General features: G+C 34.6%; 1 protein-coding gene across 1 annotated transcript in view; it reads left to right on the plus strand.

Annotated features, from left to right (window-relative positions):
• TNPO1 (transportin 1) overlaps nucleotides 1–20,795 on the plus strand; it is a 76,064-nt gene that overhangs the window by 45,451 nt on the left and 9,818 nt on the right. The window contains exons 12-21 of the mRNA XM_044680757.1: nucleotides 1,601–1,826; nucleotides 4,090–4,261; nucleotides 8,245–8,331; nucleotides 10,611–10,718; nucleotides 10,880–11,038; nucleotides 11,299–11,386; nucleotides 12,210–12,308; nucleotides 12,455–12,550; nucleotides 15,550–15,625; nucleotides 16,500–16,599. Coding sequence (XP_044536692.1) covers nucleotides 1,601–1,826; nucleotides 4,090–4,261; nucleotides 8,245–8,331; nucleotides 10,611–10,718; nucleotides 10,880–11,038; nucleotides 11,299–11,386; nucleotides 12,210–12,308; nucleotides 12,455–12,550; nucleotides 15,550–15,625; nucleotides 16,500–16,599 — 1,211 coding nt within the window. The remainder of the gene's footprint in view (nucleotides 1–1,600; nucleotides 1,827–4,089; nucleotides 4,262–8,244; nucleotides 8,332–10,610; nucleotides 10,719–10,879; nucleotides 11,039–11,298; nucleotides 11,387–12,209; nucleotides 12,309–12,454; nucleotides 12,551–15,549; nucleotides 15,626–16,499; nucleotides 16,600–20,795) is intronic.

Consider the following 20,795-nt stretch of genomic DNA (forward strand, 5'->3'; position numbering starts at 1 on the left):
ATGGGCAAGCTATGGCCCACGGGCCAGATGTGGCCCCCTGAAATGTTCTATCCAGCCGCACAAAATTATTCCTAATCTGACAAATACAATGAGTAGCATACAACACAATGAAACTTCGAAAGAGTTGCCCTTAGAAACAAACTGACAGATGAGCATTTCCTTTCCTTTGGCCCCCTCTTTAAAAAGTTTGCCCATCACTGGTGTATACTGAATAAACCACCTTTATGCTAATGTTTTTCAGATCTATTTCTATATTCCTTAGCTTTACCTCTCATCTCTAGTTGCCTAGTAGATCTCTTAAACTCAACATGTCAACCCATAAATATGGAAGTGTGTTTTGCATGATAATAAAAATTAAAAAAATTAAAAACCAAAAAACTTAGGATGTCCAAAAGTGAACTCAATTATCTTTTCCCCAAATCCTCCTCATTCTAACTTTTCTATTAATTTTGAGGTTACTACCATCCTTCCAGTCTCTCAGGCTCCTAATGGTAGGTATGCTCTTCTCATTCTTACTCCTCTCCCTCATTTTCCTTATCCAATTTGTGACCAAATCTTTTTAAATTTTTTTCTTATAACATCTCTTATATATGTTCCCCTTTTCTACTCTTGTCACTTCCACCATCCAAGCTGACATCTTTCTCATGCCTAGTCTGTTGTAATTAATAGCCTGCATGTTGGTCTCTCCGCCTCAAGACTCTTTCTCACTCCTATCTATTCTCTACTCAATTGTTAAATTGATCTTCCCAAATGGAAGGTCTGATCATAACAATCCCTTCTCTACTCCATTCAGGTAAATTGCAATGGCTCTCCCTCCATTATCCAGCATCAAAAATAAAACATTCTGTTTGGTTTTAAAGATCATTATAACCTTGCCCCTTCTTAACTGTCCACTCTTCTTACCCCACCATGTACTTTCCAATCCAATGAAAATTGCCTATTCCTCAAACGACATCCATCTTCCAGCTTGACATTTTTATTGGCTGTTCTCCATGCCTTGAATTCTCCCTCCTCATCTCTGTCTCATGATTTCCCTGGCTTCCTTCTAGCTAGCTAGCTTTCCTCTATTAATAATCACCAAATTATCTTTTTATAGCTTGTTTAATACATAGTAATTTACATGTTGTTTCCCACCTTGGATTTTTTTAAAGTAAAAACAAATAACAAAATTTGTTAGGTAATTGAATGCTTAGGGTTGATCTGGATGTATTGTGCTTTCAGTGCCTGGAAGTAAGTCACAGTAAACTTATCTGTAGGCAGATAACATACGTAATATTTGATTTGGTGTTTTTTTTTTTTGTTTTGTTTTTAGAATTTATTTTTAAGGAATTAATTTCTTGTTGCTCTTTGGTGTAAGTAAAAGTTAAGATTTCCTTTGTCAGAAGTCCATATAAACTTTTTTAATATTTGAAGTTTTTGTTGTGTTGAATGCTATTTGAAAAGGAAGGCATGGGGCATCTTGTATTGTAAAGATAATTTTGTTCTAATATTATTTGCATCTCTACTATGTTGAAAATGGGAAGTAGCTTGTGTCAGATTTTTTTCCAGTCTCGAAAGGTTTATAATTTCCTCTTGTTGTTTTCTTTTGTTTTTTTTTCAGGTTGTATGCAGGGTATGATTCCATATCTGCCTGAACTCATCCCTCACCTTATTCAGTGCCTCTCTGATAAAAAGGCTCTTGTACGGTCCATTACATGCTGGACTCTTAGCCGCTATGCACACTGGGTAGTTAGCCAGCCCCCAGATACGTACTTGAAGCCATTAATGACAGAATTACTTAAACGTATTCTAGATAGCAACAAGAGAGTACAAGAAGCTGCCTGCAGGTAGGCTGTCAATTTAAGTCACAAATAACTCACCTTTTTCTTTTGTACTTCTAGTCATTGGGTAGACTTTTGAGCTTATCTAAGGTCCCTTCCAGTCCATAAACCCAATACTCTGAGATGACTTGACAATTGTTTTAAATATCAGATTAGAAAATTTCAATTTATAAAATCACTTTTTGAGTATTAAGTTTAAATTTTATTTCCTTATTGTCCTATTCACATTTTTTATGTGGTGGAGTAGCTTTACTATACTTTCTGATAACCAAGTCTGATTAGAAGAAATTTATATACTTTATTTTAACTATTTTGCTTTTTAGAAAAATTTTATTTGCTAAAAATTTCAATTTGCTTTGAAATCTTGCTGATGAATCTTAATTTGATGGTACCTTTCAAGAAATAGAGAAAGGAATTCTATATAAAGATTTCACAGTTTTGCACATTAACCATATGCCACACTTCCAAATTTTTGCTTAGTGCTTATACTAGATTTTCCAGTAATTTCCAAAATTTGAGTTTGGAAAAAAAAAACAAAACTTCATTAACTACAAACTAGACTCACCTTTATGATTATTGCTTTTTTTCCCCACCGCATAGCACATACACACAAGACTACCTAGTGATAAAAGTAGGAAAACTAATAAAATAATGATGAAGATTTTAAAAGTCAGGACCTTTTTATAAAATACCTCTAAGCTTGATTCTATTTAGTTTAGTTTCTGGGTGACATTGTAACATCTAGCTTCTGATATTGTATACCATTTTTCTAGTTCCCCAGGTTGATTATACTTTCTCCAAAAGAGATCCCAAACCTATCTGTTCAGTAATTACCTAGTACCTTCAGCTTAACTGCTAGTCTTATGTAAATAGGTTTTTTAATTTTCTACTTTCAGAATTACTTTATAGACTGTCATTTAGGAATGTTCCTGTCAAGACAGGATCCTTTGACATAAATGGCCTAATTTCCTGGAAGGCACCTAATTATTTCAGTCCTTATTTGTGGTTGTAATTTATTCTTAGTAAGAAAAAATTTCATTCTTAACTTACTTAAATCCTTTCTAGTGTCTAAATGATTATAGATTGGAAATGAATATGATAGAAATACACAAAATCCTGTCAGGAAAAGTATTACACATAATTTTTTTGTATAACTCAATTAAAATTTTTCTGTAGAGCATTCTTAGTAACACCACTCAGAAGATTAAATCTTTTTCAGGAACCAAGGCTGTCTTAACATAAATATAGCTATGACATATTTAAGTGCATTAGAAAATTGTTACCGAGCTCTTTGTTGCATGACCTTGGGCAAATCACCTTACTGGTTCTCATTTGTAAAATAAGGGAGTTGGCCTGCATAATCTTTAAGGTCACTTCTATCTCTCAAATCTATGATATGTGGATTTCCTATTTTTCCCTAGATCTCCTAAAAAAGAAGCCATACAGGTAATTATGAGATATTATTTAGTGAGAGGACTTAGAGAAAAATTTGAGAAATGTGATACTAAAGCATGTTTGTACTTAACAAGTGCTAGTAGGAATATAACTTCTTGGCCTAACACTCTCACTTTTAAACTGTATATTTAATTGATGCCCAATCACTTCTCCAAAACTGTCCCATTGGAAGTACAACTTAAGAAATCAATAGGTTGCCCATCTCTGAGAAACAATTCAAATCTGCCACCTCTTTGCCCAGGTTTGTTTTGCTCAAAATCCTCTAACTGCTCATTTCATCAAATGTCTTTCAGTGTTTTTCTTTACATTATTGTAGGCCTTTTGTAAATTGTTCTCTTGGTTGTTTATTTCTCTCTGCATTGCATTAGTACGTATAACTTTTCCTATGATTCCCTGAATTCTTCATATTTGTCATTTCTTCAGGCATGATGATATTCCATCATGCTAGAAAACCTTAGTTTTGTTCAGCTACTCCCAGGCATTGGCCACTTCTTTTATTTCTAGTTCCTTTATGTTAGAATTGCTTGCAAAGGACTAGATTATGACTACTTTATTTCTTAATCTTAGGGCCTGTATCTTTAGTTGTGGTGTTTTACAGCAGACTAAGTTGTTTCAATAGACATGCCTACAATTGGATGAGTAGATGAAAATTGGGAGGCTAAGATAATAAAAAATAGAAAAAAGGCTTTTTGGGTATAGTGGGCTATAGAGTGTTAGTAGAAAATAATGAAGCATGATATGTCGTAATTGTACCTCTCTCTGTTTAAAAATTTTTTAATAAATCAATTCTCTCTTTTTAAAAAAAAATTCTTAGTGCCTTTGCTACCCTGGAAGAGGAGGCTTGTACAGAACTTGTTCCCTACCTTGCTTATATACTTGACACCCTGGTCTTCGCGTTTAGTAAATACCAGCATAAGAATCTGCTCATTCTTTATGATGCCATAGGAACATTAGCAGATTCTGTAGGACATCATTTAAATAAACCGGTAAGTATATCTCTGATATATTTTTTTTAATCCTAGCTTTCTGTCCTAGTAACAACTCTCCCAAATCCAGGCCTCGTTTTTTAACCATTTAGCCACCTAACTGCCCCCACTTTGACAATTTTAAGAGGAGATACAATTTAGTTGGATTATATAATATGTTACTGCACCTGCCCCAGTGTGTATATTGTACCTTCTATGTCCAGATACTTTTACAAATATAACAATTTCATCCTCATAAGAACCATGTGAGGTATATGCTCTTATCTCTGTTTTACAGTTGAGGAAACTGAGGCAAACAGAGGTTAAGTGATTTGCCCAGAATCACTTAGCTAAAAAGTGTCTTCCTGATTCCAGGCTCTGCACTTTATTTACGGCTAGAGTTGGGAACACTTTAGTGCATTTGTCAGGAACCTACTATGTGCCAGGCATTGGGGTTACAAAAAAGTACAGCAAGTCTTTGTCTTCAGTGAGCTTGCATTGTAACAGGGGAGATGCATGTACATAAATAAATGTATGGGAAAACATATGTAAAATAAATAGGAAACAAATTTTGGGAGTGGAGACACTATCATCTGCAAGGAATCAGAGACGGCTTTCATGCTGACAGTGGTGCTTGACAAGAGACTTGAAGAAAACGAGGCATTCCAAGTGGTAGAATTGAGGGATCAGGCCATTCAAGAATAGGAGACAACCAATTCAAAGGAACAAAGACAGAAGATCTTGTGTCGTGTGGGAAAAATGGCCTGAAAGCCAATTGGCTAGACTGTAGTGTATGTAAGAAGGTAAATAAGACCAGAAAGGGCCAGGTTTATAAAATGTTTTAAATGGCCCAAAAAGAATTTTCTTTTTGATCCCACAAAAAGGAGTTTGTTGAGTAGGAAGATGGCATGTTCTTCAGGAAAATCAGTTTTGACAGTTTAGTTATATGAAGGACAGGTTGGAGGGGACAAGAGACTTTTGAAGACAGGGTAACAAGGAGGATTGTTAATAGTCCAGGCAAGACATGACAGTATGGACTATGGTAGAAAACATGTGAGTAGAGAGAAGGGATTAGATAGAGAGAAATGCTGTAAGAGTAGAAATGTCAAGATATGGTACATTGGTATACTGGAAAGATGGTGGTGTTCTCAAATGAAAAATGATGGTCTCTAGACCAGTGATGACAAACTTTTTAGAGTCCATGTTGCCATGCTGTGCCCCCACCTCCGACTGTATGCTGTGCCCTGTCTCCCTTCCCAACAGGAGAAGGAGAAAGGAAGGAGAGTGGCCTGAGCACTCTGCTCAGGAGAGGTGGACAAAGGGGCAGGGAGGCGTGGTGGAGAGGGGGAAAAGGAGCAGCTCCACTCAAGTCCCTCTGTCTTTCTAGTAACTAACTGGTGGGCGATGGTGTACATGCCCACAGAGAGATCTTTGTGTGCCATCTTTGGCACCCGTGCCATAGGTCTACCATCACAGGTAGACCAATGATGACAAACCTTCTAAGGACCAAGTGCCCAAACTGCAACCCTCATGCCTCATATGTGTCTCCCTAACCCCCCCGCCCCCCTTACCCCAGACAGTGAAGGAAGGAAGCACTCCCATTGGGCTGCTAAGCAGAGGGGCAATGATGGGAGAAATGTCCTCTGGCATGCATGGAGAGGGGGAAGGGAGCAGCTTCCTCCTATACCTGTGCCATAGGTTTGCCAACACAGGTCTAGAAGAAGAATGGGGAGTGGGTAGATAAAGGTTTTGTTTTTTAACTGTCTGAAATGTTCTCTGGAACATTCATTTGCAGTTCTCTATTAGGTAGTTGGTGATATAGAAAGGTTGTTCAGAATAGAGACTAGGGCAGGATATATAGATCTAGGAGCTATCTCCATAAATAAAGAAGAAAATTCAATGGGTACTAAGAGAAAATGTAGCAAGAGAAGACAACCCAGGACAGATCTTTGGTGTGCATTCACTGTTGGGATTTAGATGATGAGCCATCAAAGCCACAAATGAAGAAGCAAACATGAGAACCAAGATAATGTTCCAAAAACCCAGAGAAGGTATATCCAGGTAAGAGCAGTTAGCAGTGGGTCAGATTCTACAGAAGAATTGAAAAGGATGAGAACTGAGAAAAGGCTATCAGCTTTGTCAATTTGAGAAACTGAGAGGCCTTAGATTTAGAGAATTAGAAAAATTGAGGCTTTAGAAAAGTTTTTTAGTTGAATAACTTCAGAAGATGATAGAACAACTGAGTGAATGAAAGGGGGAAGACATGTAAGCAAGTGACTATAGACAACTTTTTCTTGGAGTTTGCTTGTGAAAGGGAACCTATCTAGATAAAATATTTATTGATGTCCTCAATATTTCCTTATTTTAAGAAGTGCCAACCTATATCATGGCCACCCAGGGTCCTTTTGTCCTGATCCAGATAATATATCTGAGTCCCATCCAGGGACTGGTCAGCTCTATTGTAGACTGATTTGAATGAGTGACTTAAATTTTGGCATTTACACTTTTATACTCAGAAGGACAAAGGGAACTGACATCTTTTGCAAATGCTTATATCATTTATGAGAAATCTAGATAAGACCAAAGATTTTTAAAGTTAAATTTCTTCATGGATATTTCAGCTATTCCTCTCTACATGTTCCTATCTTCTTTGAAAGAAGAATCTTAGTCTGATCAATAATATATCAAATGCAAATTATAGTGAGATCTATTATTGTTAAAAGTATCTTTTAGCAAAAGCCTCCCAAAATAAGAATACTCACTTTTTATTACTTTCTTGAATAATGTATGTTTTGTTTTGTTTTTAACCCTTACCTTCCATCTTGGAATCAATACTGTGTATTGGTTCCAAGGCAGAAGAGTGGTAAGGGTGGGCAATGGGAGTTAAGTGACTTGCCCGGGGTCACACAGCTGTGAAGTGTCTGAGGCCAGATTTGAATCTAGGACCTCCCATCTCTAAGCCTGGCACTGAGTTACCTAGCTGCCCCCTTGACTAATGTATTTCAGAGGTGATCTTTGAGAATTTGGGCATCTGGACCTATGCTATTTTGCTTTGCTTCTTTTTTTTTATTGTTTACAATTGAGATATCTTTAATAACTCACATTTATATAAATAATACTTTAAGCTTTTGTTTTAATTTCATTTTAGATTATCTTACCGTGCTTTAGAATGTTAGGTAGTGTCAGATTACATATTCATTTAAGAGGACTATACAAGTAACCAGTAGAATCCTACCCTCTCCATACCCCTCCCTCTCAAATTGTCTGTTAAGAAAAAATGTAGTTAGGTAGTACATACTTGAGAATGAAGATAAGATGTAATGTTGGTTTAACTTAGATTTGGAATCATACAGCTTGGGTTTATCATGTCACATTGAGAAAATCACCTTGCATTTTAGTTTTCTCATTAATCTGTAATAGATTCAGTGCTCTCCAAGGTTTATTCTAGCTTTGAATCCTGTGATCCTAATGCATTAGATAAATAAATTTGAGAACCTATTTTCTGTAATCTTTTAAAATCACACATAAATTGTTACACAACCATCAAGGTGAGCATTTCCAAGTAGTAGTAATCCATTTTGCAGAAGAAGATCCTAAGGATTTTAGAGGTTAAGTGGATTTACCTTCAAGTCAGTTCTATAATGCTTGTCTTCTTTCTTCCAACTTCAAGCCCTTTCTATTAATACTATGCTGCCTCTGCAACAGTGGAAGTGAAACATACTGTTATTTCTCTTAAGGAATCTGTGCAAAGTTTATATTGTTATAACATATTAATAATTTGTCAAAGCTTAGGATTCTCTTGATTCAAACCACGTTAGTTGTATTGTATGCTGTTATTACAGACTTGAGTATCAAACTTGTAAAGAATGTTTTTTTTTAAATACAGTAGGGTCAAATGTCTTGTAAAGGGCAGTTTCTTTTCTTTGATTTTCAATATGGATTTGTTTCATCATGGAACTTTTCCTTTTTAAAAAACGATGTCTGTTTTTCTTTCATATAAATAGGAATATATACAGATGCTAATGCCTCCACTAATCCAGAAATGGAACATGCTAAAAGATGAAGATAAAGATCTCTTCCCTTTACTTGAGGTAAGGTCATTTGGAATTATGGCATCAAACTCAGTAGAAAGGGAGAAAATGTAAGGATCCCTATGGACATCTTAACTTAGAAATTATATTGTGTCTTCATTTGTTTTGTAAAATATTTCCCAGTCACATTTAAATCTGGTGATAACTAAACTAGTATACTTCGATAGCTACCATTTTTATTAGTTTTGTTATTCCTTCTCTAGATGGATTACTCCTAATGTCTTAGAGTTGCAATGGCCAAAGGAATTATTTTTGATGAGTTGCAAACCTCCTAGTGATATAACTCTGAGTATTTAGCTGGTCTGATGTTTGAATAACAGATTATATAATCTGTCATCACCCTATCCTACCCAAGTATGTCATACTAGAGGTTGTGCCTTTCTTGCATAGCCCTTGCAAAGCTCGAGTTGCTTCCTCACTACAGTGGGGGCATTGGAATAGAACTTAAATTATTTCAAACTAGAAAAAATTTTAAGTTATACCAGATAAGGACTTAAATGAACTAAGAGGCAGCTGGGTCACTCGGTGGGTAGAAAGCTGGACTGGGAGACAGGAGGTCCTGGGTTCAAATTTGATCTTGACACTTGCTAGCTATGTGACCCTGGGCAAGTCACTTAATCCCAGTTGCCTAGCCCTTACTACGCTAATGCTTGGTGATAAACTTTTCTTTTTTAAAAATGAGTGGCACCTGGCTGTCAGCACAACTATTCTGAATTAAGCTTGATTCAAACCAAGCCCCTGGCATAGTAGAAGATCCCCCCAAAAGGCATTGTATGCTGAGTTGATGTAGATGAGCAGTTTCCCCCTATCATGGTCTGTGGTGCTCATATGGAGCACTTCCTGAACATTTTGTACAGAAAACCAAGAAGTGATTTCAGTAGCCTAAACTTCTAGTCCTCTGAACCAATCAATCCTCGACAATGGTTTCAATATCTTTTAAGGAAAAACTAGCCTTAAAAAAAGAGTATGTTTAAGATTCCTTCCAACTTTAAATCTATGATGCTATGACTGTAGAGAACAAGGTGTTCTTTTTAATGATTAGGTATGGTTGGTCAAATAGTCCTAAAAACATTTAATTTGGTATACAAATTTTTTGTAAGGTTGTTGTTAGAGATAGAATTAGAAAATATGAAAGAAAGGATTAAAGGATTTATGGCAAAGGAGTAAGGAGGATGAAAAGTGTGCTGAAGAGTACCAGAATTACATTGGTAAGCATAACCTTCAGAGTATGGCATGTTCTTGCCACTTTCCCCGTTCAGCACATAACAATGTAATACATTATATGAGTTTTAATTGAGAGTGGATAGTGCGAACAAATTGTTAAACTTGCCACTCAGTCCAGACAGATGATTTGTATGATGAATCTCACTGATTCTTCTGCTAGGAATAGAATCAGCTACTGTTCTTGACCACTGAAGTATGAAGGAAATGAATCTTGCTGAGACAAATTAGAATTGGTGACTTTTCAAATATAGAGTACCAAGTTGTCAACTTTGCTTTTGGAATCAGGACAGTAAAGAGGGAATAATGGCAAAAATATTGACTCCTAATATACAATGGAAAAATGTTAAATGGCTTTTGAATTAATGCCCAAAAACGTTATTAAAGGCTTGCTTTATGTATGTTAAGTGTTAAGTGATGGGAATACAGATAGAAAAGGCAATTCAGTTCTTGCCCAAGAAGCTTATAGTCTAATAATTTACATCTGATGATTTATTAGAAATCGATAAATGAGTGGAGTCACTGTGCAATTGATGACTACCTCTTTTTTTTTAAACCCTTACCTTCTGTCTTAGAATCAATACTGTATTTCAGTTCCAATGCAAAAGAGCAGTAAGGGCTAGGCAATGGGTGTTAAGTGATTTGCCCAGTCACACAGCTAGGAAGTTGGTGACTACCTCTCTCCAGGAATTATAACTATAATTTGATTATATTTCCAGAACTCAGAGGTAGAAAGTGAGCAGCAAAGATATATGTGGAGAGGTTTGACAAAGGTGGCTGGAAAACAAGATAGTGGATCTGGGTTGAGTTAAATCTAAAAAACCCACCAAACGGGAACCTGGGGACCCAAGGCTGGAGCAGTAATGAATAGAGATGGCATGAAGATGCATTAAAAAAAAGAAGCATGACTTGATGTGCTAACTGATACAATACTGATCCCACATTGAGAATCTAACCATGGGTACTTAGTTGTATAGGATTTCATTCTACTTTTTGAATTGTGCTTTCAGAAGTCTATGGCTCTCAAAAAGCAATCATATACTTGACTCTCATTCTAGTGCCTGTCTTCGGTTGCCACGGCCCTGCAGTCTGGCTTCCTTCCATACTGTGAACCTGTCTATCAGCGTTGTGTGAATCTTGTCCAGAAGACTCTTGCACAAGCCATGGTATTTTTATTGTTTATATTATGATTTCTTGTTAGCCTGCTGAATACGGTTACGTATTGATAAGTAGGCATAGTCCATTTTAAAATTTAATCTTTTCCTTGAACATTTTTTATAAATGTAGTTGCTTTTTTTCATTTTTAAACCATTTTTTACAATTGTAGTTACACAATGCTCAACCCGATCAATATGAGGCTCCTGATAAAGATTTCATGATTGTGGCTCTTGATTTACTCAGTGGCCTAGCTGAGGGACTTGGAGGCAACATTGAACAACTAGTAGCTCGAAGTAACATTCTAACACTGATGTACCAGTGTATGCAGGTAAGATTTTTGATCTTATGCAGGACAGTACTGTATTACTTTGCCCTGAATAGCATTTTACAATGAAGAGGTTAACAAATGAAAACTAGTCCCTCCCCCAGTGTTATTCAATCCATCAAATATGGGCTCCCCCTGTAATGATATTCCACCTAGTGAAGGTATGGGTATTAATCATTTTTTATGTCTTTGTTTGACATCTAGTTTTCTGAAATGGAATGTTTTTTGTTTGTTTGTTTGTTTGTTTGTTTTCGTTATTACAGGATAAAATGCCAGAAGTTCGACAGAGTTCCTTTGCCTTGTTAGGTGATCTAACAAAGGCATGCTTTCAGCATGTTAAACCTTGCATAGGTATGACCATATCCGCCTCCCCACCTCTTCTATTAGGATAACATCACCAGCATGATTAACTTAATATATAATGTTTGATGACAAAGTCTTACTTGGTTGTCATATATATCACTTAATTGCTTTCGTCACAAGTTTTAAGGATGTATTTATATGACAAGAAAATATCTACATAAATTAGTACACTTTTTATTTTTAAACCTTTACTGTACTGTATATTGGTTCTGAGGCAGAAGAGTGGTAAGGGCTAGGCAAGGAGGGTTAAGTGACTCGCTCAGGATCACACAGCTAGAAAGTGTCTGAGGTCAGATTTGAACCCAGGACCTTCCATCTCTAGGCCTGACTCTCAATCCACTAAGCCAACCAGCTGCCCCCTAGTTAAGCTTTTGCAGCTGTGCTTCAACATGAAAATATACTATGGGGTGGGAAATAAATACATAAGACATCTAACATTACTTCTTCCTATTTAAGTGAGTGGATTGCAATTTACAAACCTTTCCAAAAACTATTATAAAAATCATAAAATAAAAGTTGCATCTTTAGTTCTAGCTTCCTATGAGGACAAGCCTATAAAGTATAAAGCCTTTTGAATTCAGAGAAACATCCCCAATATTTCTAAAATCTACATTCTCTTTTTGCTCTAAAAGAATATATTTTGTATGTTTATGCAGATTCTTTTAACAATCTCAGTAAGTAGTGGCGTGTTAGTTTAGCATCCAGTCTGTTTTGCACATAGGTTTTTTTATTTCTTTGCATTAAAGTGCACTTAGAGTAAAATGTCTCAGTCATTGTACAATATATCTTAAAAAAATATTATTCTTTCTAGCTGATTTCATGCCAATATTGGGAACCAACTTAAATCCAGAATTTATTTCAGTCTGCAACAATGCTACATGGGCAATTGGAGAAATCTCAATTCAAATGGGTAAGTGTTTAAAAGATTTTAAATGAGCATTTTATTCTTTATATTTGCTAGAAACATAAACATAAAATTATGTTGCAGTAAATACAGTTGTAAACATTTCTTGTTTGTTTTTTTCATACAATTTCTTTTTTTTTATTATTATCTAGGTATAGAGATGCAGCCTTATATTCCAATGGTGTTGCACCAGCTTGTAGAAATCATTAACAGGCCCAACACACCAAAGACGTTGTTAGAGAATACAGGTACCATATGACTGAACTGTTGTGGTGAAGGGAAAACTAATTGCTTTCAAAATTCTTTTAAATAGTTTGCACAGAAAAACTAAGACAATACTAACTAACATTTGCCCAGTTTTTAAAATAAATATTTGTGGGTCATCTATACAAAAATATACTGTTTATTAAAGCTGTACTCCTGAACCAGTGTTGCAAAACTCTGAAAAACAAGACAATTAGAAATTCATTTTCTTTACTTCCTTTAATATGCATGAATAATTTTATAGCTTAAAGTATGACTAATGGTTGAATGATACTATAGAACTACATGGATTTTATACTGGTTCAGAAATTTGATGTAACAAATGTGTGTTTATACACATTAACTTTAAAGTTTTGAACTTATAAACTGGGCATATACATGAAGGGGAAAGTCTGAAAATTTTAATCTAGCCTACTTTATTTCCCTATATCAAGTTTTATAACTTTGAGATAGATTGAGACATTGGATATGGCACTGTCAAAAGTTAATTTGTTAAGCGCATGCATATTTTATATTCTCTGCAATAACCAATTTCTAAATGCACTTTAGCCACGCTTTGTGGGTTTTGAGTTATGGGAGCTTGTTTCTCTTTTGCATTTTCAAAGAGCACATATATATGATTTAAAGAGCACCTTCCATCCTATAGAATATATTTGTATTTTTTTTATCCTCTAGTATTCTTGATATAAATAATTGGTAATAAATTTTTAGATTAACTTATCTCATTCTTCTTTCTATGTACTCTGGCTACTAGTTTTTGTTAGGATTTGCAGTGGTCTTTCTAAAGAGTCCATAGAAAGATTAGAATAAACTCTATGGTAATGGAAAAAGTTTGTTCTTAAATCCATTTTTAAAATATTTCTAAGTGTTGGAGTTGGTATGGAAGGAGATCTTTTAAAAATTTTTTTGAAAGATCTGGTTGGTTGTCTGTATAGGTACTGTGTTTTCATGAGGGAAACAGTGTTGGAAAATGGGGGGGGGTTGGGGGAATTGTATACAATCTTACCAGTTTTTTCCCTTCTAGAATGCAGTACCTGTATGTGACATTTCATCCAGAGTTGAAGCGTTATTACTGTCATAAAATTATGGAAGCTTTCATATGTAGTAATTTTTTTAAAAAAAACTTTGTTTTTAAATGTGAATGCATAACTGCAAATAAATGTTGAATGTGATGTACATAAAGTTTTTTGTGGGATATCAGCTATTGGATCTGCAGCAGTGCATCCTGGAACAATAAATGACCTATATACTATTAAGTTATAAGTTGGATTAAAATGATGAACCCCCAAGTTCCCATCCTTAAAGTTAACACACCAAATTCATTGAAAATACAATTGATAATAAGCTACTTATGGATTGCTCTATAAAATGGAGCTTTTAAATAATCTCATACCATCTCAACTTTTTAGAAATCTAGACTTTTATTGCAGTTAGAGAATACTGGTTTTCCATTATTTTTCTGTGCGTGTGTGTCATAGCTTTTATAAAATTAAGAGTAATACTTATAGTTCGGTTTTATTTTATTTCACTATAACTCCTCAGATGAGGAGGTTGAATCTTTTGGAGATTGAAAGGGAAGCACAGCTATTTAGTGCAAGAACTGAATTTTGAAACAAGTCTTCTGCTGCTTAAGTTCAGTGGTCCAAGATTTATACAAAACCTATTTAAGAAACTTATTTTTAAAAGTTAGTATATCCTACACTGAACTTTTTAGTAGAACATCATCTGCTTTATTGCATGTTTCATTATGCCTGTTTAATGAGAATGTTACATAGTTTGTGTCTCTTGAACATAGGTTTTCTTTTTCTGCTTCATATGAATCTGCTAGATTTTAGTATTATCTGTGTAGTTTGCTTCAAGTAATCCTTAAACATTATCTTTTCCCCCCTTTTTTTCTGAAATATTAACCTTTTGTGAGTTTTTGAGAGAACACCATTAAAGCACCTCATGGTTTGTTTTATGTTTTTTTATGTATAAATGTATTTATATATGTATTTTTTGAATTGTAGAATGCACTTCTGAGTTGCAGTTGTTTCATCTTGTATTAAGAAAATGCTTGTTTTTGATAATTACATATTGGTGATTATGTTCCCATTTGAATTTTTTAAAATTAGAAATTAGCACTTAATCCTTTGTCATCTCTACATTTCCACTATATTATACCTTCTTTAGTACAAAGAGAAAATTGACTAAGTCGTATTCTAAAAATACTTTTAAAAAAGATGAATGGCTCATGTAGAAATTTATTTAAAATTTTTAAAAAGATGGATGGATTGATCAAACTGAATTATATTGTTTGAATATATGAGCTTAAGTTTTTTGTTGTGTGGAGACTTGCTGAAATGAGATTTGACCCATCTTGGTAATTATTTCCTCCTCCTTTCATTCAGTGAGCACCTTAATACAGAGAGATTTAACTACTGATTTGGGCAGTCTAGAATTGGAATTTGAAAGAAAATCATTTATATAAAGAAATTTGGTGAAATGAAAAGATCAAATTTAAATTTTTAAAAATATACTTGACACAGCATAAGATAAATATAAATCATTAAGTTTTTCTAAATTATGTAACCTAAAAAACTTAATTTATTTTTATTACCAAATCCTTGAAATACTACTGACTTATACCAAGCAACTTCCCTAGTCAATCTTTTTATTAGTATGTAGTCATGTGTGGGCATTATAAATTGGGTGGGGGGAGCAATCACTTGTGTTTTTGGTGTTCTCTCAATCTTTAAAATTTTTTTAATTCCTTTTGCTTTCTTTTTCCCCAAAAGTATGCCATATATGTTGCTGCCCCTTATTTTAGGGGGTGGTAATAAACAGCACTGGTGAAATCTTATGTTTATTATCATACACAGATTCTGTTGGTTTCTGTTTCTGAGTTATTTGTTGTTTTTTCTTTATTTTTTCTCCTTCCCCCTCATTTGCTCATGTCTTGGTTGGCGTTTGGTGGTGTATAACCGTGATTGCGTTACCTTAGCAATAACAATTGGTCGTCTTGGTTACGTTTGTCCTCAAGAGGTGGCCCCCATGCTACAGCAGTTTATAAGACCCTGGTGTGTATTATTCAATCTTTTTTTTTTAAATTCATTTTTCTTCACTCTTCCTTTCTTTCTCTTTCTCTCTCTCTATCTCACTTTTAGATATATTTTCAGTTGGTTACAAAATCACAATCCTTAATCATTGCCAACCATGTGACTAATCTTGTCCTATCAGGTTTGTGAGTTTTTCAGTAGCATCGTCATGTATATTTATTTTATGTTGTGGCTAACGACTAATTGATGCATGGGATAAGATTGTCACATGCTTGCTGTGTTAAAAGCTTGATTTATGACCTACAGAGCATTTAAAATTCCTCTTGAACAATATTGATGCATGCAGATGTAAAAAAAAATTAGACTGTGCATTATATTACTTTAAAATGTCAAAACTTGGATTGCATTAAGAATTAGATGTTTAGATTTGTTATGTATAAAAATATTGTTTGCTTGCTGCTGTAAAATTTAAATTTTTTTACCATGATTTATATTGATATGTAGTTTACATTGTGGCAGTATATTCTATGTTCTGCTTCTTAAAATCTATAGCTTTCTTAAACTAAAAAAAACTTAGTGGTGTTTAATGGAATACTTTTGTATTAACTCTTTTAGACTAGTTTAATAACCTTCACATGGCTGAAATTCAGCAGTTGATGCACATCTAGTATAAAATCTAAATTCAGTCATCTATTTTCACGAATAATTTGTTACTAAGGAAATAAGAATTTTATTTTTTAAATACCTGAGATTAAGTCAATATAGCAAAATAATTATTGAGAATCTTTCAGCTTTCCAAGAACTCTTTTAAATAGAATTCCATTAAATACTGTTAGTAATCAGAAAGAAACACCTTTTTACTTTATTATTAAAGCTCACTTCTACAATTTAATAGGTGTACCTCTCTGAGGAATATAAGGGACAATGAGGAAAAGGATTCAGCATTTCGTGGGATTTGTACTATGATCAGTGTCAACCCCAGTGGAGTAATCCAAGTAAGATGAATTTTTAAACTTTTTGTTCTTTAACTAAAATGAATAGAGGGAAATTTACAGCAAATTAGGCTAGAATTTATTACAAATGCAAAATAGACATTCAAAATTAATTGTATGAATGTACAGGAATTTTCGTGTAAAACTTGCCAACAAGTATGGTTTTTTTGTTTATAATATTTTCTGAATAATGCATGGTAAGTGAAACAGCACTCTGGGAGAATTTGACAGAATCTGAGTACGATGAAATGTTGTCTTCCTAAAGCAAATTTGTACATATCTTCTCAAATCCACAGTGATAATATTTCAAATTTAAGAAACAATATACTATTTTAAACATTAAAGAGATTTTTTTAATAGAATTCTTCCAGTCACTTGACTTCCCTTTATTTTATATCAAGAAGTAAAAGAGATTTTTGAGCAGCAGAAAGGATTGGTTCATTATAATTTTTATTTTTAGCTGTAGGGCTTTGCCACTATTTTACTTATACCAAAAGAAGTTATCATACAAAGGTTTCCATTCCTTCATTCACAGAGTAATGTGAAACATTTAATAAGCACTTAATACTCTTGTGATGGCAAACCTATGGCATGTACCCTTTCTGTGGGCGTGCATGTCGTCACTCCTACATAGAGTTTGTTACTAGAAAGCCAGAGGGAAGTGGGTTGGGCTGCTCCCCTCCCCACTTTCCATGGGCGCCTGAGGACATTTCTCACAGCATCCCTCTAAAAGGTTTGCTATCACTGCTCTATGTGTTAAGTACTGTTCTAAGCATATGAGATACAAAGAAAGAAAAAGTCTTTTGTCTTCAAGGAGTTTGCATTCTAAAGGAGAAAACCTTTAAAATGAAAAAAAAAATCTTATTTAGCAAAGCCAACTAACTAAATGATGGGCAAGATTACATTTCCTCAGTAATTACATAACAAAATATATTGGAAAATATTTTTAATTTTGCATTCTTAAACTCTAGGGTCTGTGGGTATTTTTTTCCCTTTTGGCATTTTCTGAGACTTGTACAATATAACATTGCCTTATAGTAAAATCTTAAATATAGGAATATTCCATATTATCAGTGGTATGCCATTTATTTTAGTGATAGAGTGAAATCAAAGATACATGCTTTCTGAGATAAAGTTGCATTAATGATAATCTTACTCCTTCTAAATCTTAGAATCTCTTTATGCTGGCGATCTCCAAAATACAAAGAAAAAATATTTTAGGTACAACAGTTCACTCAACATAGCAATGTACTGGTCAGATGTTTGTGTCTAGAAACTAATTCTGAAATATTATGTATTTTCATGTATAGGGCTTGATTTAAACTGCTGTGTTCTGAATTTTATAGTATAATGTACAGAGTACTATATTTTTAATCAGTTACCTGGGTTCATTTCTGGTACTGCTATTTACCTCAGGAGGAAATGGCATTTAAGTCAGTGGTGTCAAAACGCAAATAGAAATGGATACCTGCAGGCAGTATTTTGACTTCTGAAAACCACAAATTGGCATTATCTGTGTTTTATTGAGTTAAACATTTATTTCCCCAGCAAAGTACAAGGAGGGAATCAAAGTGTGAGAAGATTAGGAGGGCAAGAAGAGGCCAGGTTATTATTAAGAGTGCTAAATGCCAAATAGAGAAGGTAATCTGGCTGGCCCGATCAGACTTACTCTTTAGAAAAATCACATTGGCAATTGAGTGTAGGGCAGATTACAGTGGGAAGAGACTAAAGCAGAGACAAATCAGAAGGCTATTGTGTTATTCTACACATACTAGAGATGTTCTAAAGGTAGAAACAAGATTTGTCAACAGTTTGGTTATGTGGGGTGAGGAATTAAGAGTAATTCTAAGAATGAAGGTGAGAGACTACGTAGATGGTTGTATCCTTGACAGTATTAGGAAAGTTGGAAAGAGTGAAGACTTTGAGGGAGAAAAATGAGTTGTTTTTTAACATGTTGAGTCGAGATGCCATGGGGACATTCATTTGGAGATTTCCAAAAAATATATGACTAACTGAGAGGTTAGGTGAGATATGTAGATTTGTAAAGTCATCTGTGTAGATAATATTTGAACCATGGTAGCTGATGAGATCACCATGTGAGACAGAATAGTGGGAAAGGAAAGAAGAGTCCCGGGCATAACTTCATAGTATCAAATAATTTTAAAAAGTCAAGAATAATGAGTGTTAAGGAAAGGTCAGGAATAACAAGGTTTGACATAAATAGTGAAGTTGGAGGCCCACTTTTGAAGAGTTTAGAAGGATGAGAGGAGAAGTAGAATTACTGATTATAGAACATCTTATGAAGGAGTTTATCCTTGAAAGAGGGGAGAAATGTAGGACAATAGCTAGTAAGGAAAACAAGATAAAGATTTTTTTTTAAGAGAAGAGACCAGGGCATTTTTTGTAAGCAGAAGGGAAGAAGACTGTAGATTAGGAGAGATTGAAGAAAAGAGAGAGTATTGAAAATAGTAGAAGCAGTTTGCTGTTGAAGTCAAAGAATGGGATCAAGTCCCCACATAGATGTTGGCTTTGGCAATGAGGGTCACCTCTTACTCTGAAAAACCAAAGTTCAGGAAATAGTAAAAGATACCCAAATGATTCAAGTAGAGAAGAAACAGTTCATGGCAAACAATATAACTTTGTTCACTAAAATATTCCTTGAAGTGTCCAACTGAGAGTGGGTTGTGGAGGGGAGATACTAGAGGAGGCTTGAAGAGAAATAATATTTCAAAGAGGTGCTATGAATAGTGGAATAATAGTGAATTGGGAAAGAAGATAAGTTTTTCCCTGCAACAGTGGTAACCAAGTAGAAATTAAATGTAATAAATTTGTAATGGACCTTGTTGGCACAGTTAATGGTTTATTTCACTTCCATACAACTGCATATAAGTAAAGGAAAAAGAAAAAGGTGGTGGGAGTGAGCTAGGATTAGGGTTTTGGCAAAGTATGATCATCGCAGGACAGAGGGTCTAGAAATTCACAGGTAGAGGGAGAATAGTAGAGGTGAGTTGCCTTACCAAGGAGAGATGGTAGGGAAAAAGTGAATGGGTACTAAAGTAATGGCCCAGAAAGGAACTGCGAAGTACAAGGAATGGAAATCGGGAACATTTGTGAATGATAGCAAGGTAACCATGGCTTGGTTATTGGGACTTAACTATGTTAAGACTTTTTAATTTTGTGTGTTTATGAGTAATTAACTTTTGAAAGTAAATCTCTTAATTAAGAGGTCACCTAGAAAACTACTTTTATGTGTTGATAAATGACCACAGGAATCAGTGGTACATAGCAAGTTATACATCAAAATAATCATTGAAGTCATTTTCTAAAAGCTAATGTATGTATAAACCCATTTTGGTAAAATCCTTACCTGTGCCTTAACTTAAGAAATTTCTGACTAGGCATTTTTATATCCCACTGACTTAACTCTTGCCTGTCTGAACTTTTTGACCAAAAAAGTGGCATCCTATTAAAAGTGTACTGGTTCTTTTTTTTTTTTTTAAGGATACCTGGTCGCTTCAGTATGTATTAAACTATCTCCCAACAATACATTTTTTTAAAATTTAACTTATTTTAAACCCTTACCTTCCATCTTAGAGTCACTACTGTGTATTGGTTCCAAGGCAGAAGGAGCAGTAAGGGCTATGCAATGGTAGTTAAGTGACTTGCACAGGGTCACACAGCTGGGAAGTGTGTGAGGCCAGATTTGTCCTAGGGCCTCCCATTTCTAAGCCTGACTCTCAATCCACTGAGCCACCAGCTCCTCCCTACATAATTTTTTTTTAAGTGTAAGAAAAGATAAAGGTGTAGGAGTTGTATGTATAAGAGAGAGCTATGTATTTGTAATTTACTTGGCTTTGTGTACCTGTATTCATGATATGAAAAGCATCATTTCGTAGCCAGTCTGAAACTAGATTGGTAATTGAATGATTTGATACATAGTTTCACCGTTCATTTAGGCAAATTTAAACTATTTGAATTTTCTAAACCTCTTCAGAATTAAAAATCTATTGACATATGACCTCATTTTCATTTCCCTGCCAAAAAGAAATCTTTTTTTTTAATTTTAAACCCTTAACTTCTGTGCATTGACTCATAGGTGGAAGAGTGGTAAGGGTAGGCAATGGGGGTCAAGTGACTTGCCCAGGGTCACACAGCTGGGAAGTGTCTGAGGCCGGATTTGAACCTAGGACCTCCCATCT

This window comes from Gracilinanus agilis, chromosome 1 (assembly GCF_016433145.1).
Source record: "Gracilinanus agilis isolate LMUSP501 chromosome 1, AgileGrace, whole genome shotgun sequence".
NCBI classification, from domain to species: domain Eukaryota; kingdom Metazoa; phylum Chordata; class Mammalia; order Didelphimorphia; family Didelphidae; genus Gracilinanus; species Gracilinanus agilis.